Source organism: Balaenoptera ricei, chromosome 4 (assembly GCF_028023285.1).
Source record: "Balaenoptera ricei isolate mBalRic1 chromosome 4, mBalRic1.hap2, whole genome shotgun sequence".
Taxonomy (NCBI): domain Eukaryota; kingdom Metazoa; phylum Chordata; class Mammalia; order Artiodactyla; family Balaenopteridae; genus Balaenoptera; species Balaenoptera ricei.
The window spans coordinates 16059099-16085054 of NC_082642.1; the positions used below are offsets into that span (position 1 = coordinate 16059099).

Sequence of the window (25956 nt, forward strand, 5' to 3'; positions counted from 1 at the left end):
TTTAGACTAGTTAGATATAAGAGGTGAATGTATGGAATAAAATTCATAAGAAGCAGCAGAGAATAAAATGATCCAAAGAGAAATGAGGGAAATAACATTCTAAAAACTAGACATAGGAAATGCTGCTAATAGTATGGGCATTATGCAAATAAAAAGCACTGCTTCCCTCCAAATAACATTACTACAACATAAGTGGGAGATAGGTATACCATTAAGACCAATTTTAATGCAGTTATAAAGACAGTGAAGACTTACCTTATTATTTTCTACATTATCTCCCTCTTTCAATTTAATAGGATCAATTTCACAGGATTTTGAGGATTCACATATCTGGAAAATAGATTAATTTTTCATCTAATGCTCTTTTCTAAATAATTTGGCAAAATGAAAATAACTATTATTTTTCTGATCATACAATTATAAAAATTAAAACTGTAACGAAGTTTAAAACTCCCATCCAGAGATAATGTATACAATATGCCTAAAGAACTATATCAAAAAACATTTCTCATATATTTGAAACTCCAGCTAAAATAAACCCTATTAACAAAGAAATAATTATGTAGAGTATACTACAATGTGCCCTTCAAGTAAAAATCCATTGATGGAAAAGTAAATCATTTATTTTACTTCTAAAGTGTTCACCTGTGTTCTTTCAGTAATGTGTGAATGGATATATCATCCCCATCAGTAGATAACTTGATGAAAGAGATGCTATAATAAGGACAAACTATTAGTATCAGAGGTTATATTCTGTACCTCATCTAGAATAGGTTTTAATGTTACTTTCAGGTAGTGCCTTCCCACTATTTTCATCATCTCATCCAGACATCGGGTAGCCAAGGAATTTCCTCTAAAAATTGTGTTTGCATCTCTGAAATACAAATAGAAATAAGGTGAAACCAAGTGTAATAAACAAAGGCTGTAAAATCAATAATGAGGTATTCGACTTTGGTCATATATACAATTTTAGTAATTTTTACCAACCTGCTACAATTAGGATTTTCAAACTTAGCAAAAACAAAAAAATAAGTTAGCAAAAAAAAGTAACCTATATTTGAACTACAAAAGTAGTGTGTGTCTAAAACAAGTGTTAGACTATGACAGGAACAGGAAGCCATCTGATTGCTTTTAATGTCACACATGGGCATATAAGGGTGCCACATAATGGATAAGGGGGAAAAAACCCTTTTGTCCTGGTGTTTTATTTGTGACATGTGACTCATTACAATAAAGAAGCAAAGATTAGTAACAGGATATTTTAACAATGAGTGAAAAAAATCTTTTAATTGTTAACTTTACTGTTGGTGGATACTGCTTGCTAACTTAAAGAACTGCCTTTTATTACTTGCTAAGCAGTTCTTTTTAAGACCTCTATACAGAAAGGCTGGTCAATACAAAAGAACTGAGATTACAAAAGCAATTTGGCAAATTAAGGTCCAATTTCAACAGCAGCACATAATTAACATTTAATAAAATATAACTCTTACTGTGTATCCTTCAAGTCTAATTCAGCTACTGCAGTGGCAAAAGGAACAAGTTTATCATGGTGGAGCAGCAGTCGTACAAGGGGCAAAACAGCATCATTTTTATCTCGACATATTTCACCCAAAATGTAAGCAGCTGAGGCAGATATCGGCTAGAATACAGAAAGGTAGAAAACAAGCACAAAATCAAAGAAGCATGATTAAATATTCAATCATTAGCCTTTAAAAAGTAATTCAAATATGTTCATTAATGATAACTGTTGTATAGAATAATATTTAATTTTCTAGATCTTTATCAGAGATGAAATTTGGAGCAGATATTGGTATACAGTACTCTGGTTCAGAATATATATATATTTATATATATATACACATACATACAGAGTGTGTGTGTGTATATACATATATACACATGTATATATAGTTTTAATAAAACGTGATACACTGAAATCTTTTCCTCATCATTTACAGAATTATTTTAGCCTTTCCATATTAAGTAACACACAAGATTTTTAAAGTACCTGAACATCTGGTGATTTTAGCAGCAAGGTTTTCAAAGGACCATAGTACTCTGAAGGAAGCACATAGTCTTCTGTATAACATATATTTAATCGAAGGGATCCCAGGTCATCAGTTTTAGATGACTTGTTTCCGTTGTCTCTTGGTTGTAGCAAGTACCTAAAGTAAAAATAGAATCAATTCTATGCAATGGTAATGGGCATCAAAGTTGGTGAGGTAAACAAACAGCTAAGCTATCAAAAAACTAAATCAAAAAAGTCAATTTAATATTTAATGTTAGGATAATTCATTAAATAGCAGAGTATTAATTTTCAGAGGCTTAATAGTGGCTGTCTATTGAAATAGAAAGCTAAAAATAGATTTTAATCCAGGAAAAAAAAGTATAGATAATACAAAAATCAAGATCTCAAAAGGACTGAATAAGAGTCTGATTAGCTTGCAGGTTAGGAAAAAAATAAAAAATAAAACACAAAATCCAACATATTATCAAAAATAACTCTTTACCAACTAAATTTAAGAAAGACACATTTGGTTGAAATAGATAAGACGTACTACAAGAAGGTATAAGTGATCTCATTTTAAGGTAAATCCTACATTGTAAAAATTTGAACTTATTTTTTAAAAGTTAGTGATAGAAGGTTTATAAAGGATTTTTATATTATTAAAGGATTAACAGTGCAAATATATTGAAAATGTTTTTATTTGCAAAAATCAGATTTACATGAATTTTTTCAGGTAAGTAAAAGGCAAAAAATATATATGTAAAAAGTAGAGGCAGCTTTAAATATTCCAAGGAAAGAGAAGTGTTTAAAACTCAAGAGAAGTTTGTAGGACCAAAACCAGAAATCTAAGTTATTTTTAAAGACTTTCTGTCATGGAAATTAAAAAATACATACAAAAGTAAAAAGAGTAGCATACTGAACTCCCATGTACCATCACCTAACTTCAATAATTATCAACTCAAGGCTATTCTTGTTTTAGCCATCTCTCTACTCACTCCTCCCATCCCACTCCTGCATTATTTTAAAACAATTTCCAGGTGTTTTATAATCTCATCTATAAATATTTAAGTATATGTAACTATATAACTATAAATATATATATAAACTTTTAAAAATCATTACTATCCAATCAGTATGCAAATTCTCCCAAACTTAAACAGTTTTCTATATTCTAGTCAAATCCAAGTTTTATAGATTGTAATTGGTTGATAGCTTAAGTTTCTTTTAACCTATAGATTCCCTCTAACCACTAAGAAATCAGGTAATTTATCTATACAATTTTCCAGACTTGGGACTGTGTTAACTCTATTTCTGTGATGTCATTTAACATGTTCTTTTGTCTCCTCTGTATTTCCTGTAGTATTGTAGATAGATCTAGGGGCTTGGTTAGATTCAGATTTCATATTCTGGCAAGAACATTTCATTTAGAGTGTTGTGTAGTCCCACCAAGAGGCACTAATGTCTGACTGTTTCCTCTTTTTGTGATATTAGCAATCACTGATGACCACTGCCGAGAGTCATTAATCTGCACAGGTTGCAAAATGATAACTATAATTCTATCATCCCTCCTTCACTCATTAGCTAGAATGCTTTGTATAAAGGAGTCAGTAGTTTTGATATTTACTTTTGATGTCTTCCCCTAATAGACTAACTTGTTTAAAAATAGAAGAGAGGGGGTTTTAATAGAATTCTAGCTTTCAGAAAGATATGATAAAGATATAAAAGAGAACTAGAGAATTAACCAAGCAAAGTTTAAAAGATGAAGGAATGGTAATATAAGGAGAAGAAATTATACAGAAATTATATCACTACCCACAAAACAGGAATTCTTGTCTCAGAAGACCAACCTTCAGAACTTCTAGTCTCTGATTTGAGAAATACTGATTTAAACAATTTGCCTATGGAAATAATTGGAAATAAGGCTATTAGCAAAGATGACTCTGAAGTGCCTCTAAGGGAAGTCTAGCTGGCTGATCCTCAAGCATCCTGATGTGGGCATCACTTTGGTCAACTTCCAACAATGCAGTGTATGTTCTGTAGCTTTGCAGACTCAGATACCTAGTTTTAACAGCACATCTCAAAGTGAACCTGAATTGCAATGACTGAGCACAGAGACTAATATATTTAAAATAGAAGGCCAATTACTAAATTTATGAAAAGAAATACTGTTGACCCTTGAACAACATGGGTTTGAACTTCACGGTTCCTGGAAGTAACCCCCCATGGATACCGAGGAAAGACTGTACAACAGTCAAATGGCAAAGAGACCCACACTTTTTTGTGACTAATACATTTTATTATGGAAATGTTAATTCACAAAAGTAGGGAGAAGAGTGATAATATTAGTAAGCAACACCCTCACCATCAACCCCATGCACTTATCACTTGGCTTCAACAATTATCAACATTTCCCATAGTGTTTCATCTACATCTCCTACTTCAACTAATACCTCTTTTTACCTGTTAATACAATTGTTTATGTTTGATCAATACATTTTTTACCTATTGGTAAGCTATTTGGAAAGCCAAATTATTTATCAGAAGGTGCTGTGGTGAGTACAGAGACACAACACAGAGATCTAAGGAAATCTTAAGAATCTCTCAGCTAAGACAATTTTGCCAAGGAAAGAACAATACTTCTAGAACAGAATCCCCTTACCGCTTGACTGTGCTTGAATGGGCAGTCGCCACCCATGTTGGCCTCTTTGGGATACATTTTTATTCTGCCCCTTCTATTTTAACTCATGTTTTCCATATACGGAAGGATAAAATTACTTGCGTTACAGTTAAAACCCGGCTCTGCCTCCCAGGGACTGCACCTATCCATCCTAAACAGTGTCCTCAAACTCTAGTCAGGTTACAGACTCTGTTTTGGTTTGTTCTACAGAAATTATATTCAGAGGGCATCTCTAATTCCCTTATCTCCAAATTACTGGGGGAAGGAATATGCTTTATCCCTCTGGTACTCTCATAAAACTACAAAATACCCGCAAAATAGGTCTATAGTCCTAACATGGCACATTCTTTGCAGAGGGATTAGGGCAGTGTTATGCAGTTATTCATTTTTATGCATACACTGTTTTAGGATGCTCAGGAACTCCAGAAGGGCTTGCTCCTGCCGCTCTTTTTAAACTTGTCTCCTTGGGTTTCTTTGGCAGGATAAGAAATTCCTATGGACAAAATACTTCACCCATGTCTACTTGAACAAAATACAGAATTTCAAAATTGTCCTACCCATTCCTTGAAAAGATCATTTTTTTAAATGAGAAGGGACCACTCACTCGATTTTCTTTTTAATAATATTTTATAAGCAAGGGACACTCAAATCTTTGCTGACAGCTTAAAACAGAGAATACTTTTGAGTTTTAAACATATTCAAAAGTATTTATGCCAAAGTACAAATTTATTATGGTACATTGGTTAAGAGCACAAACTTTGGAGTCAAAGAGTTTGGTCCAAATCATAGCTGTATGACCTTGGGAAAACTGTTCAATCTCTCTGTGCTTGTTTCCTTACCTCTTAAATAAGGGGTAATAATAGTATCTAACTGATTTAATCCCTAAGGAGGTTATATAAGTAAAGCACTTAGAATAGTGCCTTGTACACAGTAAATGTTATTTATAAAACATTTATATACATATAACTGTTACCACTTAAAATATATTAAATAGCTTTTCCGGTAAACGGCCTGAGGTAACCTCTAAAAATGGTTCGATATTCACTTGACCCAGAAAACCACAAAAAATCAGGCAAATCAAGAGGTTCAAATCTTCGTGTTCACTTTAAGAACACTCGTGAAACTGCCCAGGCCATTAAGTGTATGCATATCTGAAAAGCCACCAAGTATCTGAAGGATGTCACTTTACAGAAGCAATGTGCGCCATTCCATCATTACAATGGTGGAGTTCGTAGGTGTGCCCCAGGCCAAACAGTGGGGCTGGACACAGGGTCGGAGGCCCAAAAAGAGTGCTGAATTTTTACTGCACATGTTCAAAAATGCAGAGAGTAATACTGAACTTAAGGGCTTAGATGTAGATTCTCTGGTCATTGAGCACATCCAGGTGAACAAAGCCCCCAAGATACGGCACAGGACTTACAGAGCTCATGGTCGGATCAACCCATACATGAGCTCTCCCTGCCACATTGAGATGATCCTCACAGAAAAAGAACAGATTGTTCCTAAACCAGAAGAGGAGGTTGCACAGAAGAAAAAGATATCCCAGAAGAAACTGAAGAAACAAAAACTTATGGCCCGGGAATAAATGCTGCAAAAAAATAAATGCAAGTAAAAGTTAAAAAACATATATATATAAAATAACTATACATAATGTCATTATTTATATAATTATGTACATGTAATTTATTATTTTAAAACACTGTTACAAAAATCTCAATTTAAACAATCTAAAGGAGCCCTGGTGAATTAAGCAGTCTTGTACGAATTAGAGCTAAAAAGAAAAACCTCAAGATTTGTTAAGTGGAGGATATCTGGTGTGTCTGAGGTCTAGGGATACAAAAAAAAAACAACCTCAAGTATATTTTCTTCAGTTTTTGAATGAAGTGTTTCAGTTTGAAAGAATAAGGAACAGGAAACAAAGAGAAGTTATCAACTGAAAGTGGCACTCAGTTGCTCACATGTATTTTTTTCATTCATAGTTAGACAAAAAAGCAATCCTAATGTTCTCAAGAGTCAGCAGTTTTGACAGCCCCTTAACAGAAAAAAAATCGGCATTTGAAAAATTTTAACAAGGTCTGTGTAATTAAAATTGAGGTAGGCAGGCAAAAACTACAATTATTTGTGTATAATGCTGCCTAATCTGGAAAATAACTGTTCAGAGGCACCATTACTAATACTTAAATGTTATTTCTGGTTCCAGAAAGATAATCATTATCAACAGAGTTTTACTAAAGATAGGAGATTAAAGATAGGTGCCAAAATTAGCAAACTAGAAAACCAACTCATCTTAAAGCAAATATTAATCTAGTTTTAAATTTGTATAAAGTGCTTATATTGAAAAAAACTCCAACCATGTGTTTTATTTACTACTTGGATCTTACTTTCAAAATTTTAAATTATAACATGAAAAGATGTTTGCATCTATTTTCTTAATGTTCATTTTGGATCATTTAGGAGGAAATTACTGTACCAGTGTGTACAATCACACAAAGGCTTTGCACATGTTAAGTTCTCTGACACTGATGTAACTGGTGAAATGAGACTGAACTAGATGATCAGAGAACTAAGGTTCTCTTTATTTATACCATTACAAACCAATGGAATACTGGTACCAAAAAAAAAAAAGATGCAGAAATTCTATATGTATTGATGTGGAATAATGGTGATGACAGCAGCAATAACTATAATGATGAGAGCCTGAGTTATACCCACGGTATACCCACTTGTAACTTACTTTACATGAAACCAATTCATCCTTTAACAACTTTGGGAGGCAGGTACTGTTTGTACTATCCCCATTTGATAGCCAAAGAAAGCAAAGGCATGCAGGTGGAACAACTTGTCCAAGGTCACCCAGGTAGTTAATGACAGAGTTGGGATTTGAACCAAGGCAGTTTCGTTCTGGAGTCCATACTCTTAACCACTATAAAAAGTCAACAAATACTTACTGAAGTTCTACTAAATTGAAAGTGAAAAAAAGTAAGGTACAGAATATGATACAGTATGTGTCCATTAAGGACCTAATTAAACTCAAAAGCTTTTGCACAGCAGAGGAAACCATAAACAAAATGAAAAGACAACCCACAGAATGGGAGAAAGTATTTGCAAACGATGAGAGTGACAAAGGATCACTCTCCAAAATTTACAAACAGCTCATGCAGCTCAATATAAAAAAAAAACCCAATCAAAAAATGGGCAGAAGACCTAACCAGACATTTCTCCGAAGAAGACATATGGATGGCCAAGAGGCACATGAAAAGATGCTCAACATCACTAATTCTTAGAGAAATCCAAATCGAAACTACGAGATATCACCTCACACCAGTGAGAATGGCCATCATCAAAAAATCTACAAACAGTAAATGCTGGAGAGGGTGGAGAAAAGGGAACCCTCCTACACTGTTGGTGGGAATGTAAATTGGTACAGCCACTATGGAGAATAGTAAGGAGGTTCCTTAAACAACTAAAAATAGAGCTACCAGATGATCCAGCAATCCTACTCCTGGGCATATATCCAGAGAAAAACATGGTTCAAAAGGATATGTGCACCCCAATGTTCATTGCAGCACTGTTTACAATAGTCAAGACATGGAAGCAACCTAAATGTCCACTGACAGATGAATGGATAAAGAAGATGTGGTACATATATACAATGGAATAGTACTCAGCCATTAAAAAAGAATGAAATAATGCCATTTGCAGCAACACAGATGGACCTGGAGATTATCATACTAAGTGAAGTTATGTCAGACAGAGAAAGACAAATATCATATGATATCGCTTATATGTGGAATCTTAAAAAAAAAAAAAAGACACAAATGAACTCATTTACAAAACAGAAACAGACTCACAGACTTAGAGAATGAACCTATGGTTACCAGGGGGCAAGGGTGGGGGGGAGGGAGAGTTAGGGAGTTTGGGATTGACAAGTACACACAGTGCTATATTTAAAATAGATAACCAACAAGGACCTACTATATATAGCACAGGGAACTCTGCTCAATATTCTGTAATAACCTAAATGGGAAAAGAATTTGAAAAAGAATAGATACATGTATATGTATAACTGAATCACTTTGCTGTACACCTGAAACTAACACAACATTGTTAATCAACTATACTCCAACATAAAATAAAAATTTTTTTTAAATGTGTACATTTGTGTAATGAATGGGAAAGAAGGATATATCCGTGTTTGCCTATACTTACATAAAATACTTCCACAATCTCAAACTAGTGGCTGCCTCAGAAGAGGGAAAATGGTTAGCTGGGGGACAGGGGCAGGAGATAGACTTTTACCTTTTGAACTGTGAACCATGTGAGTATACTACCTATTCAAAAAGTCTAATCAAATTCTGTGATCTACATATGATAAAGTTAAAACTAGATATTATCAACACTAATGAGCTAGAATATTAAGATTAGAAAGAATATGCCTGAAATGCTGAAGGTAAATAAAGCTTTTCCTGAGTTTTCATGTAGTTACCATCAACCCCACAAGGGGATGCTGCAGCTCTACAATTGACAAAGGAGGCTGAGTTTTAATTTGACTTAAAAGAAAACTGCATTCACATTTTTATATTTCCTTACATGCAGGGAAGTATAAATGAATTAGCAGATGTTTCTATTTCATGCTGTATAAATTTTAACACATACTTTTGGGCAGGTTACTTTTAAAATATTATTAGCAAAAAAAATAAAAATCTATGGGAATAAAATTAATTTCTGTTTGTTAGTGTTCTTACATCCTGCCTAGGTAGTTCTACAAATTTTGCCGAATTTGGAGGGCCTGTCTGGAGACCTGTTACTTAAAATAAGGCTATAATGGCACATTTCAAGTTCACTTTGAGGGGCCTTGGGAGGCACAAGGACTCACATTTTATTTTGTACCAAATAGCACGGCCTATCATTTTAAAGACTTAATGAACTGAGTTCATTTTAAAATGTATGCTAGGGACTTCCCTGGTGGTCCAGTGGTTAAGAATCCACCTTCCAATGCAGCGGATGCAGGTTCGATCCCTAGTCGGGGAACTAAGACCCCACATGCAGCGGGGCAGCTAAGCCCACGCACCACAACTAGAGAGAAGCCTGTGCAGTGCAATGAAGAGCCCGCGCACCGCAACGAAGATCCTGCGTGCCACAACTAAGACCCGATGCGCCAAATAAATAAATGAATAAATATTTTTTAAACAGTATGCTAATTTTATAGAAGGTGGAAGAAGATTGGCAGGGGTGAATGACGAGCCTCAAATGTTCATCAATTTTTCACAGTGACCAAGTTTCCATCTATGGACACATTTTGGAAATTACAGCGTATAAAACGCCACCATAAAGACTAATAAATCTTAGATCTGCATTAGCAAGAGGTAAAAATAAAACAAAATTTTTGAGACTCTAAATATCAGTCTAGGGACTTCCCTGGTGGCCCAGAGGCTAAGACTCCGTGCTCCCAATGCAGGGGACCTGGGTTCAATCCTTGGTTAGGGGAACTAGATCCCACATGCTGCAACTAAAAGATTCTTCATGCCACAATTAAAGATCCCGTATGCTGCAACTAAGACCTAGGATGGATGGATGGATGGATGGATGGATGGATGGATAGATAGATCGATCGATAGATAGATAGAAATAAGTATCAGTCTACTACGGAGAACTGTTTGAGGACAACAGAGTCCAAAGTGAAAAATGCCTGACGGCACTCAGGAGAAGCAAAATCCTAAAGACAAATGAGACTGCTGTCCACAGTAAGAAACATCTGAACACTCAGTTTCAACTCCTCTTCCAGGCAACTGAAACCGAGCCCTAAAAAGGGGGCTTTAAGAGGCAAATGAGAAAGGCATGCTGTTTATACTCAGTTGAAACCCAAGTCTAGCATGAGGGCTACTGGGCAACCTACTGGAGGGGAAAGGATATACACTTTTAGGTGCTGTAGACAGAAAAAAAACAATAGTTTCACACTGATTCTACTAAGGAAACTAACATCAGTTTAATGTCTGAACATTAACATGAGTTTAATGTCACTATTAGAAGTCACGAAAAGGTAATATTGTAGCCAATATTGAGCCACTAGAGCTCCTGAAAAGTGTGTTAACTGGATCAGCTCAACAACATCTAGATCATAGGCATTTAGAAAATAACATCAGAGCCATCCATGGTGCATTTCAATGGAAGCTGGGGTAGGAAAATCACTGGTGAGATCCCGTAAACAGCTGAATCCCTACAATAAACCTTTTGCTTTCAAACATCTACAGTTCCCATGCCCATCTTCTGAACTATAGATGCTGATTTGTGATCAAGCATCTTCTCACATGGGCAACTCTTACGTAAAGTTCGAAATGTTTTATATTTTTTCTTTAGAGTTAAGATTAAGTTTTGAACAGGAAAATATTCCTAGACAATTCAGTTCTTCTATCTCAGTACCAGAGGACAAGTCATAAAACTAATATAACTGTACTTATATTTCTGCAACAATAAATAAATGGCCAAATCAGTTAGTGTTAATGACTTTGGGCTTATCCATTAAAAACTTAAAATATGCTCAAAGTAAGCATTTATTTGCATATACAGTGCATGAAAGGGGATGACCTACTATGCAGTTCACTACAATGTTTGTCTTCTTACCAGGCTTGATGAGAAGCATCATTTCTTAACACGTTCACAGGAACCTTAATCTCACCGAGGAAAACATCTTGGACCAGGTTTCCATTGTTCCACAAGTCGATCCTGAAAATTTAAAAACTGGCTTTATTTTTTGCAAACAATGTGTAAGAGAACGCACATGACCAAAAAGCTTCAAATTACTATGATTCGTATTATAGCATTAATTTACGGTTCTGGGTACTTCTGCCATAAGCATCTTTGCCACAGACATCTTTGCCTTAAGCACTTTTTGCCGCAAACATTTTCACCACATAACTAATTGGTCAAAAGGCAATTCTGTGATAAAAGATAAAATAAAAAAATAAGAGAGACATTAAAAAAGACACAAACATAAAACATAAAAAATAAACAACAAAATTAAAAAGACTTTATTGCAAAATACAAAATTTATTTGAATACATTCAAAATGTGTGTAAATTCATGGCAATGCTGCACAAATACTGATTCTATTTTGTGGGCTGTACCTAAACGCTTATCTTCCAAGCCTTTTGTTCACAGTATTTCACACGTTGTTTTTGTTTTTGCTTCTTGATTTGTCTCCTCATTCAGCATTGCACTTTTTTCCTAGAATTTCTTCCTTCGTTAAGAGAGGTATGCGTTTCCAAACACTAGGATGCGTATTGGTTTCTGAGTTTTGTACTGAAGCCTCCACACGGTTGTTTGTTCTTGCCATAGTGTCACATGTCTGCTGATGGATGCTTCGAAGTCCTACGCGAAATGTGGCTTTGACTCTGTGCCTTTCAGGCCCTCAGACTCTTTCTCCTCCAATGTGGTGTGTTTCAAAATAAGAAACCAACTCTTGGGGCAAATCACCGTCACCTGTCCGCTCAGTGAAGCTATCAATAACGTCGATAACCAGGAGAAACACTAACACATTTCAACCAGTTGAAACCAAACTGTCAATCAGTTATTTTATTTTTCACAGCAAAGCTGACTTATGGCCAATTAGTCATGTGGCGAAAATGTCTGTGGCAAAAATGCCTACGGCAAAGATGCTTATGGCGAAAGTACCAGACATAATTTTACATGCTTAAAAACAAGAGATGTTAGCATTGTCTTATACCTCACTATCTAAACTAAGAAAGCAGAATACTGCAGTAGCTTTTACTTAAAAGCATAGAAAGTGACTATCTTAAATAATCTAAAAGAAAGCACTTAAGTTTCTTAGTTTCAAAGTCTACGCTTTATTTTAACCTGTAAAAATAAGGACTACAGAGTTCCTTTTTTGTTTTTGAGAAAAGAAACCAACACAAGACTACAGTTTCTTTCTCAATTAAAACCAGTTAATATGTAAAGATAGGTGATTTAGAAAAATACATTACCTGATCATTCCAAACATGTGATTAATACACCCTTTAGATGAACACACTGTTAACACCACACCTATACATGCATTCACAAAACTTTCCCCTCCCAAACAGCATAGATATTTAAGACCTAGGAAACAGCACAAACTTCAAACACATGCACCTGTTGAATCATCTTACAAGACTTCTTACCTCACTGAAATTTCTGTTAGACAGCAGATATGTTAAGAAGAATAAAAAAATTATTTCTAAATTGGCTAATATATAATTACTTTTCTATATATTCTTTGCATCCATTATGCTATGATTTAGAAATTTAAGGAGCAATTAAATTCGGGAAAAACTAAAAATATAACAAAATAGGTGAAAATTAGCTCATTTTATTTTTAAAATAAATACACCTTAACTATTAGTGCAAAGAAATCGGATTTTGAAAAGATTATTTGGATTTAAATTAGATGCACATTCCTCTAAGTTTCATCAATTAACTTGCTAAAGAGAATTCTGTTAAGCTTGAGTCACATTTTTTAGTTAAATTTAGGATTTTCTTTTGGCACAGAACATAGCAATTCTGTAAAACCCCAAGACACATACCTAATTTCCAGCTTTTCAATGTCCTCCTCTTCTACTTGAAACTGGGACTTTCTGGTGTAACTACTGGATCTGGTTACCTATAAACAAAATATTTTAGTAAAAAAAATTTTTAAATATCTTTCTCTTACATGAACTTTAAAAAACTATCATCCCTGAAATGTTCGACTGTGTATATTATAAACAGAGGGAAATGCCTAAGTAATATTTTACCCAAAAGCTAAATACAAAAACAGCTATGGAAATAGCAGAGTGGCAAGAATAAGGTGGCAAAAAAATATCAAGATCAACCTGACCTCCATACCCGTCCTCATCAGCTCAGTCTATGGCGACACTGGGTTCTCTGGCTCATATGTAATCTCTTGGTGACTCAGAGTAAAAGTGCTCCATTTCAGGGAAGCTGCACAGGCTAGGAACTGTTTGAAGACCTTCCCACATTTCTCAAGATACCAATGCCACCCGTACACTTCCTTCTCACGTTTTTACCAAAAACATCAAGGCCGTTGGCAGGAACTTCCTCAACTACTGTCCACCTGAACGTGTCCGTTCCCACACAGGCCTGTTTACTTGATGAGCGTTCTCATCCTCTTCCAAACAAGAGGATGAGACGATCCTCCTCTCTTCTAAGACTGCTCCGTCCCCACACAGTATGCAGTAATAAGCACGCAGTAAACACGCAGCAAGCATTTGATCTATTTTAATTACAGCTTTCTTGACCAGACTGTTCACCTCATTCAAGCCTAAGAAAAATTCTCCCCTTAAATTATGGTCTTCCTATCTCTCTCCTTTCACAGACAAATATCTCAAAACTGTTACCCATCCTTACAGCCTCCACTTCCTCACCACCCACTCACTACAGTAACTCCTTTTAATCTGACTTCCTCACAGATCACCCTCCTCAAACCCCTCTCTTAATCATCAAGTCTGATGATGAAATTCTTAGCTCTCACCTTCCTTGACCGCTTTATCTGGACAAGTGACCATACAACCATACTCCCTTTCCCCAGAGCTACTCTGCTCTTTGAGTTCACCCAGCACTATCCTGGCTATCTTCTGCTCTCTTGGCTTCTTCCTCTGGTACTTCTTCCTCAGAATCTATAAATATGGGTTTCCTCCAGGGTTTTATATTTTATTTTGCTCTAAGAGCTGCAGCACAGTGCTGTACAAAGTGCGTTCACATCCATTATCTCTTTTATTCATCAGAACACTGCTCTGAAGCAGGCAGGGCTAGATTTATTATCCTCATCTTGAAAATGAGGAAGCTAAAGTACAGAAATTAAGAGACATACTCAAAGTCAAATACTTAATATGTGGCAGAACTAACCTTCTTCACTTTTTTCCTTTATCGTATACCTCTATTCCCTTGGCTTTCTTTCCTGACTTGCTGTAAGCAATTCTTGATTCTTTATCTACAACGATCACCCATCTCAGTCATGAACTTCCTATGGGAGGATTTTGCATATCTGAGTTCAAGCTCATTATGCCCCAAACTGAACCACTTATGTTTTCCTTCTTAACTTTTCTATTTTTCCAGATTTGAAATCATGAAGACAACATCTGAGTCCTCATTTTCTCTCTTCTTCTATAACCAATTTGTTATCTTGCCATCTGCAGTTTCTTTCTCATCCATCTCTTCCTCTCATTTCCATATTACTCTCTTGAATCAGAGCCCCCCTGCTTTCTGCTTTTTCCTTTTTTTAAAAAACACCTAAGCTACAACAGTCTCTTGATCTCTGTTCTCTCTCTCAGCCATCTGGCCCACAGATCATGGTTAACTCTTCCCAAAACAGTGCATTACTCATTACTTCCAGGTTCAAAAACATTCAATGGCTAACATAGCGCTTCAGCCTGGCTCTCAAGGCCTTTCATTAGTTGGTCCTACTCCCCATTATTCCCTTTTAGTCAAATCACTACTTGCTACTCTTTGGACATAACTTTCTGCTTTTCTGTCTCTATGTCTCTGCTCAAAATGTTCCTTCTCTAATACTCTTTCCTCTGGCTTAACTCACCTAGAGCAGAGCTACCCAGTATCTACTACTGCATTTTACTGCTGCGTGTGTGCACGCATGTGTACGCTTTGGGTCTCCTGCTCTCACTAGAGGACAGAGATTGGACTTTTATCTTTATAATCAACTCAACAAAGGGCCCTTTGAATGAATGGTTCAAGGCCTAATATGTATGCTTGCACATAGCAAACAGGTCAGGTCTTGACTGTCAAAAGACCATCTGCTTGCTGCTGCAAGTCGCCCCTTCTTGGTTTTCTCCAGGCTAGATGTAACAGCCATTTTTAAGTACAGAACAACTGAACTGAGGAAGTCCTGAGCTGGGAAATGGGGCGTCTCACACTGGCGCACTTTCTTTTGTTTTCTTTCTTCCTTGCCTCCACCCCCCCACAATTCCTCCTACTTCAATCTTGGCATTTCTTCAACTGTGTTCCCTTATTAAAGTACAGTAATCAGGCATGGCTAGATGTGCCCTCGCTCTTTTTACTTTGAAACATCAAAAAAAAACACACACAAAAAGAAGGAAAAGCACAAAACGTAACTCTTTTTTTCAAATCTTCCCTACATGGTAATCTCAACTGCAAAATATTCTATGGGTAGAACACAATCTTTTAGAATAGAGTTTGATTATTTTTGTTTTTTTCCTATAGTTTTCTAATAATATGAAAAAGGATTTATTTAACAAATGCTCCACAGTAAAGAACTCCAAAGCACTGTATTTTGGGCAACTTCAAGGCAGCTGAAGTTCTCTGTGAAAATAAGCATGTGTCCATAGAGTGATTTAGCTAAAAAGAACTTAATAATAAGGCCTTAATCATGTAATACTTTATAGTCTCAAAGCATTTTCACATTTGAACCTCCTAAAAACTCTGCGTTAGGTAGGGATGCTACTGTTTTCTCTTACAAAATTATCCTTTCACAGGATAAGAAATTTGAGTCTCCCATGTAGTGATCTGTTCAAACTCAACTGGGACCAGAACCCAGATCTACCAAGTGATATCGTCCTTATTTAACTAGTGGTTTTCAGATAATATTCTGCAGAAGAGTCCTGGGGCCACTGCATGTTAGGTCAGGGGCTGGGTAAGGTAGGGTTCTGTGTGAAGGGGGTTGTGATATTGAGGATGACTGAAGAGTAGGTGTGGTCCTAGATCTCCCCATCCTCAAATCAATCAGAGTTCTGCCTTTATTTGTTTTATGCACTGGGCCTCTACTGTGTTACACTGTGGTTCTACTGCTTAGAAATGCTTAGTTGCATTAGTTAATAAAATTATGACTATGGCCAGAATTTGAAAAAAGAAGTAAATCAGCATTCAATATTCAATGTTAACATTTAAATAAAACAAAATGTTACCTCAAAGTAAAAGATTTCATTAAACTGCGGATTGCTTGTTTTCTTCTTTACTTTTGTCTTCTTTTGGTCATTCCTGTTCCAATGTGGTAGAGTTTTACCTTGTAGAACTTAATAGTACACAATTATAAAACATGCTATTTCCAACCAGGGAGCCTGACCTCTTTCTGTTTAACTGTTAAGATGACTCGGGGAAGGCAGTAGCTTTAAATATTACTTGGGGGAAAAAAACTGAGGTGTCTCTAAAACCTCAAATCAAAGAATACACAAATTTTGTATATCTGATATATGCCAAGATTTTATTATTCTATGGCTATACTAGATTGACTGCCAACCTTATTTCAGGGGTTTTTAATAACACATTCTATTATACAAGCAACTCGAAATAAATGGTAGAAGGAAGACAATGAGATTCAGAGTACCTTTATCTATGTTGAAAAATACCAGAGGAACACGAAAAGCATTCTTAGTTTACTTCTTGGGCTTCAGCTACAATGTGGCTTTTTTAAAAAACCTTTTATTTTGAAATAACTACAGATTCAGAGGAGGTTGCAAAGAAATGTACAGGGAAGTCCCATGTTACCTTTCCCCAGCCTCCGCCAATGGTAACATCCTCCAAATGACAGTACAATATCAAAACCAACAGTGACTTTTTAAAACAAATTCACAAGCCAAATAATTTCTATCTGTACATTACTAAGCAATTACACTAAAGAATCTATTAGGTATTGATTATAAACAAGAACAAAAACCAAAAACAGCTCCACTAGATTAAACATTTTTAACACACAAAACTCAATCCCTCTGATAGTATGAATGTTATAGGATTGAGTATCTGCTTTTAGCAAACAGGTCAGGTTTATATTTTTAAATATAAAACCATCTATAATAATAATAGGATACTATTGTTTGAGAACCCAATAAGTACCAGGCATGGTGCTTTACATACATAGGGACAAACACATTTTTCAAAGTGACTTACTGGTGATTTTCTAAAAAATAAGAATACATAGCTTGGGGTTGGGAAGAAGCAGTACATGTCTATGTGTATATACATGTGTTTGTGTAGAGGGAATAGTATGCTCTTTGTTTCCTGATTCTAAACCTTCAAGTTGTAGACAAATTTCAGACTAGTCAGGCTCTGAAAGAAACCATAATGAAATTATAAAATAGAAAATACTACAAAGTGTGATAGATTTTCCATAAATTATCATAAGTAATTAAAATCAATGATACAGTGCACTTCACCATGTTCTGGTACTTCAGCAGTTTGTCTACAGCTTGGAATTCTCTCTGTACAGCACAGATGCCATGAGCAAAAAAGGTATTTTTAGTCCTGAGTTGTTTTCCAGATAAAAATATAGAAATTCCTTTGCTATTTTGAGCTAGCATTTATTAAAACAGGATTCTACCTGCAATAAAAATCTAAGACGTTTGAAACTAGGAAAGCTGATGATGAATGAAGGTCAGGTTTATGTTTTAAAGTACATTTTAACTACTGTAAGACACAGGTTGCTCCCCATAGCCTAAGAGTCTGGCAGATTTGAAATGGCACTCATTTTCTTTTATAAAAATAGGAGTTGATTGTTTGCAAGTGAATAATAGAACTAACTGAAGATTTTTCTTTCAAAGCATTCGTTACTTTGTGTCATAAATAGCTATTTAGCAAGTTCTCTCAGAACTTTAATTTTGTAATTGTTAAACTTTAAAACTTAAAAATCTAATACTAATTCAATAAACATTACCTAGAAGGGCCCACAAGAGAAACTGTTGCATAAGGGTCACAGCTTTGTCCATTTATGAGAGGCAAACCATGGCATGCCTTGACACTAAGGAAGCATAAAGAAAAATGAACGTTATTATATTCAAGTTAAACAACATAAAACATTTATATTCAAGTTAAACAACCTAAAACATTATCTTTAAATACGAATTAATACATTCAAAGGGTTAAAATTGTTTTCCACATGTCTGAAGTTGTATGCCTATATACCACCTACCCAAACATATGTACATATGCATTTATTTAGTTTCGCTGTATTTCCAAATAGGACTAGACCACCTCAGTCAGTACTGAGACTACCAAATAATATTTGGATATACACAAGGTCTATCCAACAAGGTACACGCTGTGGTTTGATTATACATTAAAACTATTGTGGCTTCTAAAAAGGAAAAGAAAGCTGTGTGAACCTTAAAGGAGACAGTACAAACCAAGTCAAATCTGTGGCATCATATCCTCTGCTAAAGCATGAATGAGAAACAAGGAAACAACTGTGGTTTCCACTTAAAATCTGATTCATAAATAAAGGGCAAGCCACATACAGTTCTGCAGCCTTTTATTCTGACTCTCAGTAACAGCTCCTGCATCATTCTGTAGAAAAAGTTTTAGACCATAAAAACCAAGGTCATCTCATCCACTCCATGACAACACAGTCATTGGTATTTACAGAGAACACAGAATCTGACTTAATGACCTGCTCCTCAAATTTTCTCTTTATTGAGTTCACGAATTTAGTTTAGCATCTAAAGGTGTGCATTTCCCAGTGCCTACAAGAAACTCCTGAGTGTTAGTGAAAAGTATTCTTTGTTGAAAGATGTGGGCTATTGAGCAACATCCTAATTTCTCTCCACAACCCACAGATCATATACGTGGGTGAGGTGCAAATGGTGTGCTGCCGAGTAAAGAAAGAAATGATAATATGACTCATTTCTATTAAATTGGGTATCAAAAATCAAATTTAAAAAATTTCTGAAACTAACCGAAGAAAGTACAGGCCAAGATAACAATTCTGGTTATTAATGTCAGGCCTGGGTACAGTCAAATTTTCCCACTGTACATACTGTTTGAAATTTACACTTCTCAGGCTAAACCTCAAAATGATACCTGATTTTGATATAGTATTTGCAGTTTACTATTTATTTTCACAAAATGCATCAAACTCTCACAACTGCCTTTGAGAAGGGTATCATCATGCCATTTTAAAGAAGAAAGTAAGGCTCAAAAAGCTTACGTGAGAAAGTAACAAAATAAGGCTAAAGAGGTAATACAACTTGTGAGAAGTGGGCCGAGACTCAACTTCTACTTTCTTAACCCCATTTCTAAAATTTAAGTCCTCCTACAGTCCCACTGTGCCTGAATATACTGTATTACTTTCCTTCTAATACCAAATTTACCTCATGTAAACACTAATTATGTAAAATCTTAATAATAAAAATTCACTATAATTTTATGAGGTATAAAAACACTGAGAGGACTTCCCTGGTTGCACAGTGGTTAAAAATTCGCCTGCCAATGCAGGGGGCACGGGTTCGAGCCCTGGTCCGGGAAGATGCCACAGAGCAACTAAGCCTGTGAGCCACAACTACTGAGCCTGCACTCTAGAGCCCATGAGCCACAACTACTGAGCCCACGTGCCACAACTACTCAAGCCCGCGTGCCACAACTGCTCAAGCCCGCGCACCTAGAGCCCGTGCTCCACAATAAGAGAAGCCACCACAATGAGAAGCCCGTGCACTGCAACGAAGAGTAGCCCCCGCTCGCCGCAACTAGAGAAAGCCTGTGCGCAGCAACAAAAACCCAACTCAGCCAAAAACAAACAAACAAATAAATAAATAAATAATTAAAAAAAAAATAAAATTAAAAAAAAAATGAGAATAATGGTGACTTCCCTGGTGGCGCAGTGGTTAAGAACCTGCCTGCCAATGCAGGGGACACGGGTTTGAGCCCTGGTCTGGGAAGATCCCACATGCCGCGGAGCAACTAAGCCCGTGCGCCACAACTACTGAGCCTGCGTGCTGCAACTACTGAAGCCCACACGCCTAGAGCCCATGCTCTTCAACAAGAGAAGCCACTGCAATGAGAAGCCCGCTCACCACAATGAAGAGTAGCCCCTGCTCGCTGCAACTAGAGAAAGCCCATGAACAGCAATGAAGACCCAACGCAGCGAAAAATAATAAATAAATAAAATAAATAAATTTATTTTAAAAAAATGAGAAAAATGCTGTTCAGTATACAAACACTTCTATAAGAATACCCACAAACCAAAAAAACAATACCCATAATCCAAAAGTATGAGTCTATAAAAATAATCAGAAGTACTCAATTTTTAAATCTAAGTATAAAAATTGGGTTTTCTGACACACAAGTAGTATTATTAAATACAGATTATTTTATTTGCTACGTATGTTATGAAATATTTTCCTAATTACCTAGGATACAACTATTCTTCTAATTGGAAAATCAAGCAATTTCACGTCATAAACCATGGATAAGCTGAAAACGAATGTTAAAATAACCTTAGTATGCTAAATTATCTTGTATTTTATTTATATATGACACATAACGTATTTGATATTGACACATTTTTTAGGAATACAAAGGAAAATAAGTTTAGTCCAAACTTGTTTATAATACAGAATGATCTGATTGTTTTCCTTGGATTTTTTTTTTTTTAACTAAAAGACAAATATTAACTTCTACATACAGGAGTACATAGTACAGGGAGTAACAGGGAACAGATTTATCCTCCCACCTCAAACACTTAAAAAAAAAAAAAGGGGTAGTATCAGCAGCTCAGGACAGTGATCTCTGATGGGGGGAATAAACAAAGTGAGCCCTCTAACTGTCCCAGCCTACTGTTAGATGGCCTCCCTGAGAAGAAAGGAAGGGCTGTCAGCTGGGGAAGGCCAAAGTGACTAGAGTTTCCAGGGCAGAGTACTGGAGGAAAGAAAGCTGCACAGAGAGAAAGAAACCTCCAGAGAGCTACGAAAGTACTGGTCCCCCCACCCACCCATACCCGGAGTCTCCAGCTGAGCGCTGATAAACATACACATGTGAGGAAACTCTCTGAGGCTGGGGAAAGAACCATTAGAAAAGAGCAGAGGGAACAATTCCAGAAGCCCACAAATGACTAGCAAGAGATCCCATGGGCCACAGTAAAAAGCTGGTAATTATGGGTGCTGCCACAGTAGTGGGAAAATATTAGTCCCAGACTAAAGGCCACTCTTGTTCCATCTAACAAAGCCTATAAGCAAACCACAAATGAATCAAACTGTTTCCAAGTAACTAAGTCTTCAAGTATATTCATAGGAGTACAAAAATATCCAGCAACTTCACAATATCTAGCATCCAATAGAAAATAACCAGGAACACAAAGAATCAAGAAAATACAACCCATGATGAAAAAGAAAAACAAATCAATAGTAACAGATCCAGAAATGACACAGTTGATAGAATTAGTAGACAAGGACATGAAAAAAGTTATTATAACTATATTTCATATGTTTGGTAGAGACACAGAAGACATTAAATTTTGAAAGTCTACAAGGTTTGACATGACAAACACACTGAGTGGCATTAACAGAAGATTAGATATGGCAGAAGAAAAGATTAGTAAACATGAAGACAGAGTAACAGACACATTACATAGATATGTGAATGGCCTAAGCATGCCAATTAAAAAGCAGAGATTTTCAGATTGGACAAAAAAAGTTATACAGTGCCTTTAAGACTCCTTTAAATATAAGATAAAATTAAGTTAAAAGTAAAAAAAGTGGAAAAATATATACCATACTAATACTAATTAAAAGAAAGCTGATTTAATGGGTAATGACAACCCAAATGTCCATTAGCAAGGGTTTAGCTGACTAAATTATAGTATCTATAGGATGGAATTCTAGGTAGTTGTCAAAAAGAATGAGGTAAATCTATTCTTTAATTATTCTGATATGGAGTGATCTTCAGGATATATTCTTAACTGAAAAAAGAGGAAGTTACAGAACTCTATACTCTGTGTAAGAATGGAGTGAGAAAACGAATATATTTTAATTTTTATTTATACATGTGCATATATTTATTTGCTTGTACTTGTAAAAATACTGGAATGAAAGGCCAAAACTTTTAAATATAGGAGTTAGGAGGGTAGAGGACTGGGAATGGACTTATTCAAAGATACCTTTATATAGTTTTGAGTTTGGCAACATAGAAAACTTTTACATTTCAAAAGTAAGATTCAACTTAAGAAATAACCCTTAAAAAGTAAAGAAAAAACAAAAACAAACCTGAGAAACCACTAAAAAAAAAAAAGGGAATTAGTTCCAAGGACTAGAGCACAGTATTTGATTCTATATCCTTAGTGATATATTCTATATTCTTAGAACAAACAGAGCAGTAAGACCTCTAAAACTTCATTCAGTAACCTAATTATCAGTGATAATACTGGTATTATTATTTTGAATCTATTGTCTATATCTTCAAAGATAATGTAAATAAATAATTATGTTGTTAAGTATTTATGTAAAGTTAGGGATTAAGATTTCCAATGTTAGAAGAAAGAGATACCAGTATAAAATCAAAGTTAGATTAAAAATCTTGTAATATTAAATTTAGAAACATGAAAAAAAAGAAGGCAAGTAAACCAGCCAGCCAGGCAGCCAGAGTGGCTATATTAATAACAAAGTAGATTTTGCAACAAAGAATATTACCAATATTAGAATAAAGAGGGTTATTTTATAATAATGAGTTCAATTTATCAAGCAGACATAAAAATCCTAAATGTTAATAAGTTCCTATTATAGCTGTAAAACAAATGAAGCAAAAACTGATAGAACTGCAGGGAGAAACTGACAAATCCACAAATAGTTAGCGATTTCAACACCCAATAAAGCAATTAAGAATGAAAGTTTAAACAATACTGTCAACCAACCTAACATAATTAACATTTATAAAAAACAGTGTATCCACCAAAAGCAGAAAACACTCTTCAAATGCACACAAAACATGTACCAATATAAACTATATTTTGGGGACAAAAATTAAGTTTTGGTAAACTTTAAAGTATTCAGATCATATAAAATATGTTGACAACAGTGGAATTAAATTAGAAATCAGCAACAAAAAGATATCTGGAAAACCCTCAAATATTTGGAAACAAAATTAACTTACCTCTAAATAATCCCATGGGTCAAAAAATAAAAGAAAAATTATAAAGTATTTTTAAATGAATGAAAATGAAAACTCAGTATATCAAAATTTGTGGGATCCAGCTAAAGTAGTACTTAGATGAAAATGGATAGCACTAAGGAAAGAAGAAAGATTTCCAATCACTGACCTCAGCATCAATCAAAAGAAACTTTAAAAAGAAGAGCAAATTAAACCCAAAATAAATAGAAATAATAAAAGTGAAAATCAATAAAAGAGAAAACAGAAAATATATAAAAACAATAAAATCAAAAGCCATTTCTTTAAGAAGGTCATTAAAATTGATAAACCCCTAGCTACACTGATTAGGAAAAAAAGAGTGAAGACACAAATTACCAACATTAGGACATCACCATGAAGTCTACACATATTAAAGGGTTAAAAAGGAATAACTGAACAACTTTATACAAAGAATTGTACAACTCAGATTAAATGGTCAAATTCCTTGAAAGATATAAACTACCAAAATTACTAAAAAAAATTTTTTTTGAATAATTATGTATCTATTAAAGAAGTTGAATTCCTGGTTAAAAACCTTTCCAACAAAAAACAAAACAAAAACATTCCAGGCCCAGATGGCTTCACTTGTGAATTCATATATTAATCATATAAAAAATAAATTACATCAATTCTATAGACACTCAGAAAATCGAAGAGGAGAAAATACTTCCCAATTCATTCAAAGAGACCATTAATATCCTGATTCCAAAACCAGACAAAGACATTACAAGAAAAGTACAGACCAATATCCTTCATAAACAGAGATGCAAAAATCCTTAACAAAATTTCAGCAAATCAAAGCCAGCAATACATGACAATATTAACACAACATGACCAAGTGGACGCTGGCTTAACATTCAAAAATCAATCAACAAGGTTCACCATATTAACAAATGAAAACAAAAAAAGCGTAAGATCGTTTGAATATCCATCCCTGATAAAAATTCTCAGCAAACTAGGAACAAAAGGGAACTTTCTCAACCTGATGAAGGACGGCTAACATTGTACTTACTGGTAAAAAACTGAAGGTTTTCTCTCTAAGATAAGGAATAAGACAAGGATGTCTGCTCTCACAACTTCTATTCAACATCGTACTGGAGGTTCTGGCCAGTACAATAAGGTAAGAAGCAGAAATAAAAGGTATTCAGACTGAAAAGGAAGAAGTAAAACTCTATTCATAGAGGACACAATTGTCTATGTACAAAATTCAATGGAATCTATTTTTAAAAAGCTAGTAGAACTAATAAGTGAATGTAAAAAGGTTACAGGATACAAAACAATTTTTAAAATTTCCATATAGTAGCAACAACCATATATTCAATTTGTCTCAAGTTTCTCTCCTCAGGTTCTTTCCCTCAGCCTGTTTCTCTAATATAAAGATCACTGCCTGGACTTCAAGTCACTCTGTACCTATCTAATTTTTCTGTTTTTCTCTCCAAATTTCTTGACCTCCCCACTCACTCCTCACCCTACTGAAACCCGGTTTTTTCTGCATTTGTCATTCTATGGACAGTCTCCTCATTAAGGTCCCCTGAGTGTCAAATGCTATCCATGTTTTTCAGGGCTCCTCTCACTGGACTTCTTAGCTGCATGCAATATTCCTGATCACTCTCTCCTTGAAAACCTCTTCTCTCTTGGTTTCCTTGACCCTCACTCTCCTAACATCCCTCATATCACCTATCTGTCTCCTTCATGTTTTCCTCACATGTTTTTCTACATCTACTGCTGGATTTGCTCTCAGTCAACTGTTCTCTTTATGCTACATAACCTCCCTTAAGCCTACTTCTATCACATCTATTCTTATGGCCACAACTACCATCAACCATACATTTCTATATGAGATCTCACCACAGAGTTTAAGATTTTTATATCTAAATGCCTGATGGAAATGAAATCCCTACCTAGATGTTCAAGAGCAGCTAAAACTCAACTCATTACCATCTCTTATTAAAGCAGCTTCTCTTCCAGTATTTTCTCTTCATTGTGCATACCACCACCACCAAGCAACACAATCTAGAAATCTAGAGCCACACTTAAATTCTCCTTCCTCCTCACTTTCTATATCTAATCAATCAGTAAGTTTCAGTGATTCTACTCTTTAAATATTACTTCCTCTGGCCTCTTTTCTCACATCTGCAACTGTTGCTCTGGCACAGAAGCCATCACCTCTGACTTGGATCACCCTAACACCCTTCAAATTCACCTTTCTATACTTACTGCTGTCACAAATCTGATCTTTCTAAAATGCAAATTTGTCCATACTCTATTGCCTACAATCTTCCAATAGTTCCATAAGCTCATATAAGTTTTATAAGGTCACATGGTACATAAGCACCTCTTAAGATCTAGCTCCTGCCTATTTACCAATTTCTGACCAATC

The 25956-nt window shown here is 35.2% G+C and overlaps 1 protein-coding gene and 1 pseudogene across 3 annotated transcripts in view; one reads left to right on the forward strand and one right to left on the reverse strand.

The window, feature by feature from the left end:
- The window catches only part of RASA2 (RAS p21 protein activator 2), a 114263-nt gene that overhangs the window by 32672 nt on the left and 55635 nt on the right, over nucleotides 1–25956 (reverse strand). For all 3 annotated transcript variants that reach the window (XM_059920192.1, XM_059920191.1, XM_059920193.1), the window contains exons 6-13: nucleotides 18340–18423; nucleotides 16598–16670; nucleotides 13247–13323; nucleotides 11307–11408; nucleotides 2009–2165; nucleotides 1491–1639; nucleotides 760–874; nucleotides 256–330 (exon numbers count right to left, since the gene is read on the reverse strand). In XM_059920192.1, coding sequence (XP_059776175.1) covers nucleotides 256–330; nucleotides 760–874; nucleotides 1491–1639; nucleotides 2009–2165; nucleotides 11307–11408; nucleotides 13247–13323; nucleotides 16598–16670; nucleotides 18340–18423 — 832 coding nt within the window. The remainder of the gene's footprint in view (nucleotides 1–255; nucleotides 331–759; nucleotides 875–1490; nucleotides 1640–2008; nucleotides 2166–11306; nucleotides 11409–13246; nucleotides 13324–16597; nucleotides 16671–18339; nucleotides 18424–25956) is intronic.
- Nucleotides 5715–6284, forward strand: LOC132365211 (large ribosomal subunit protein uL22-like; annotated as a pseudogene).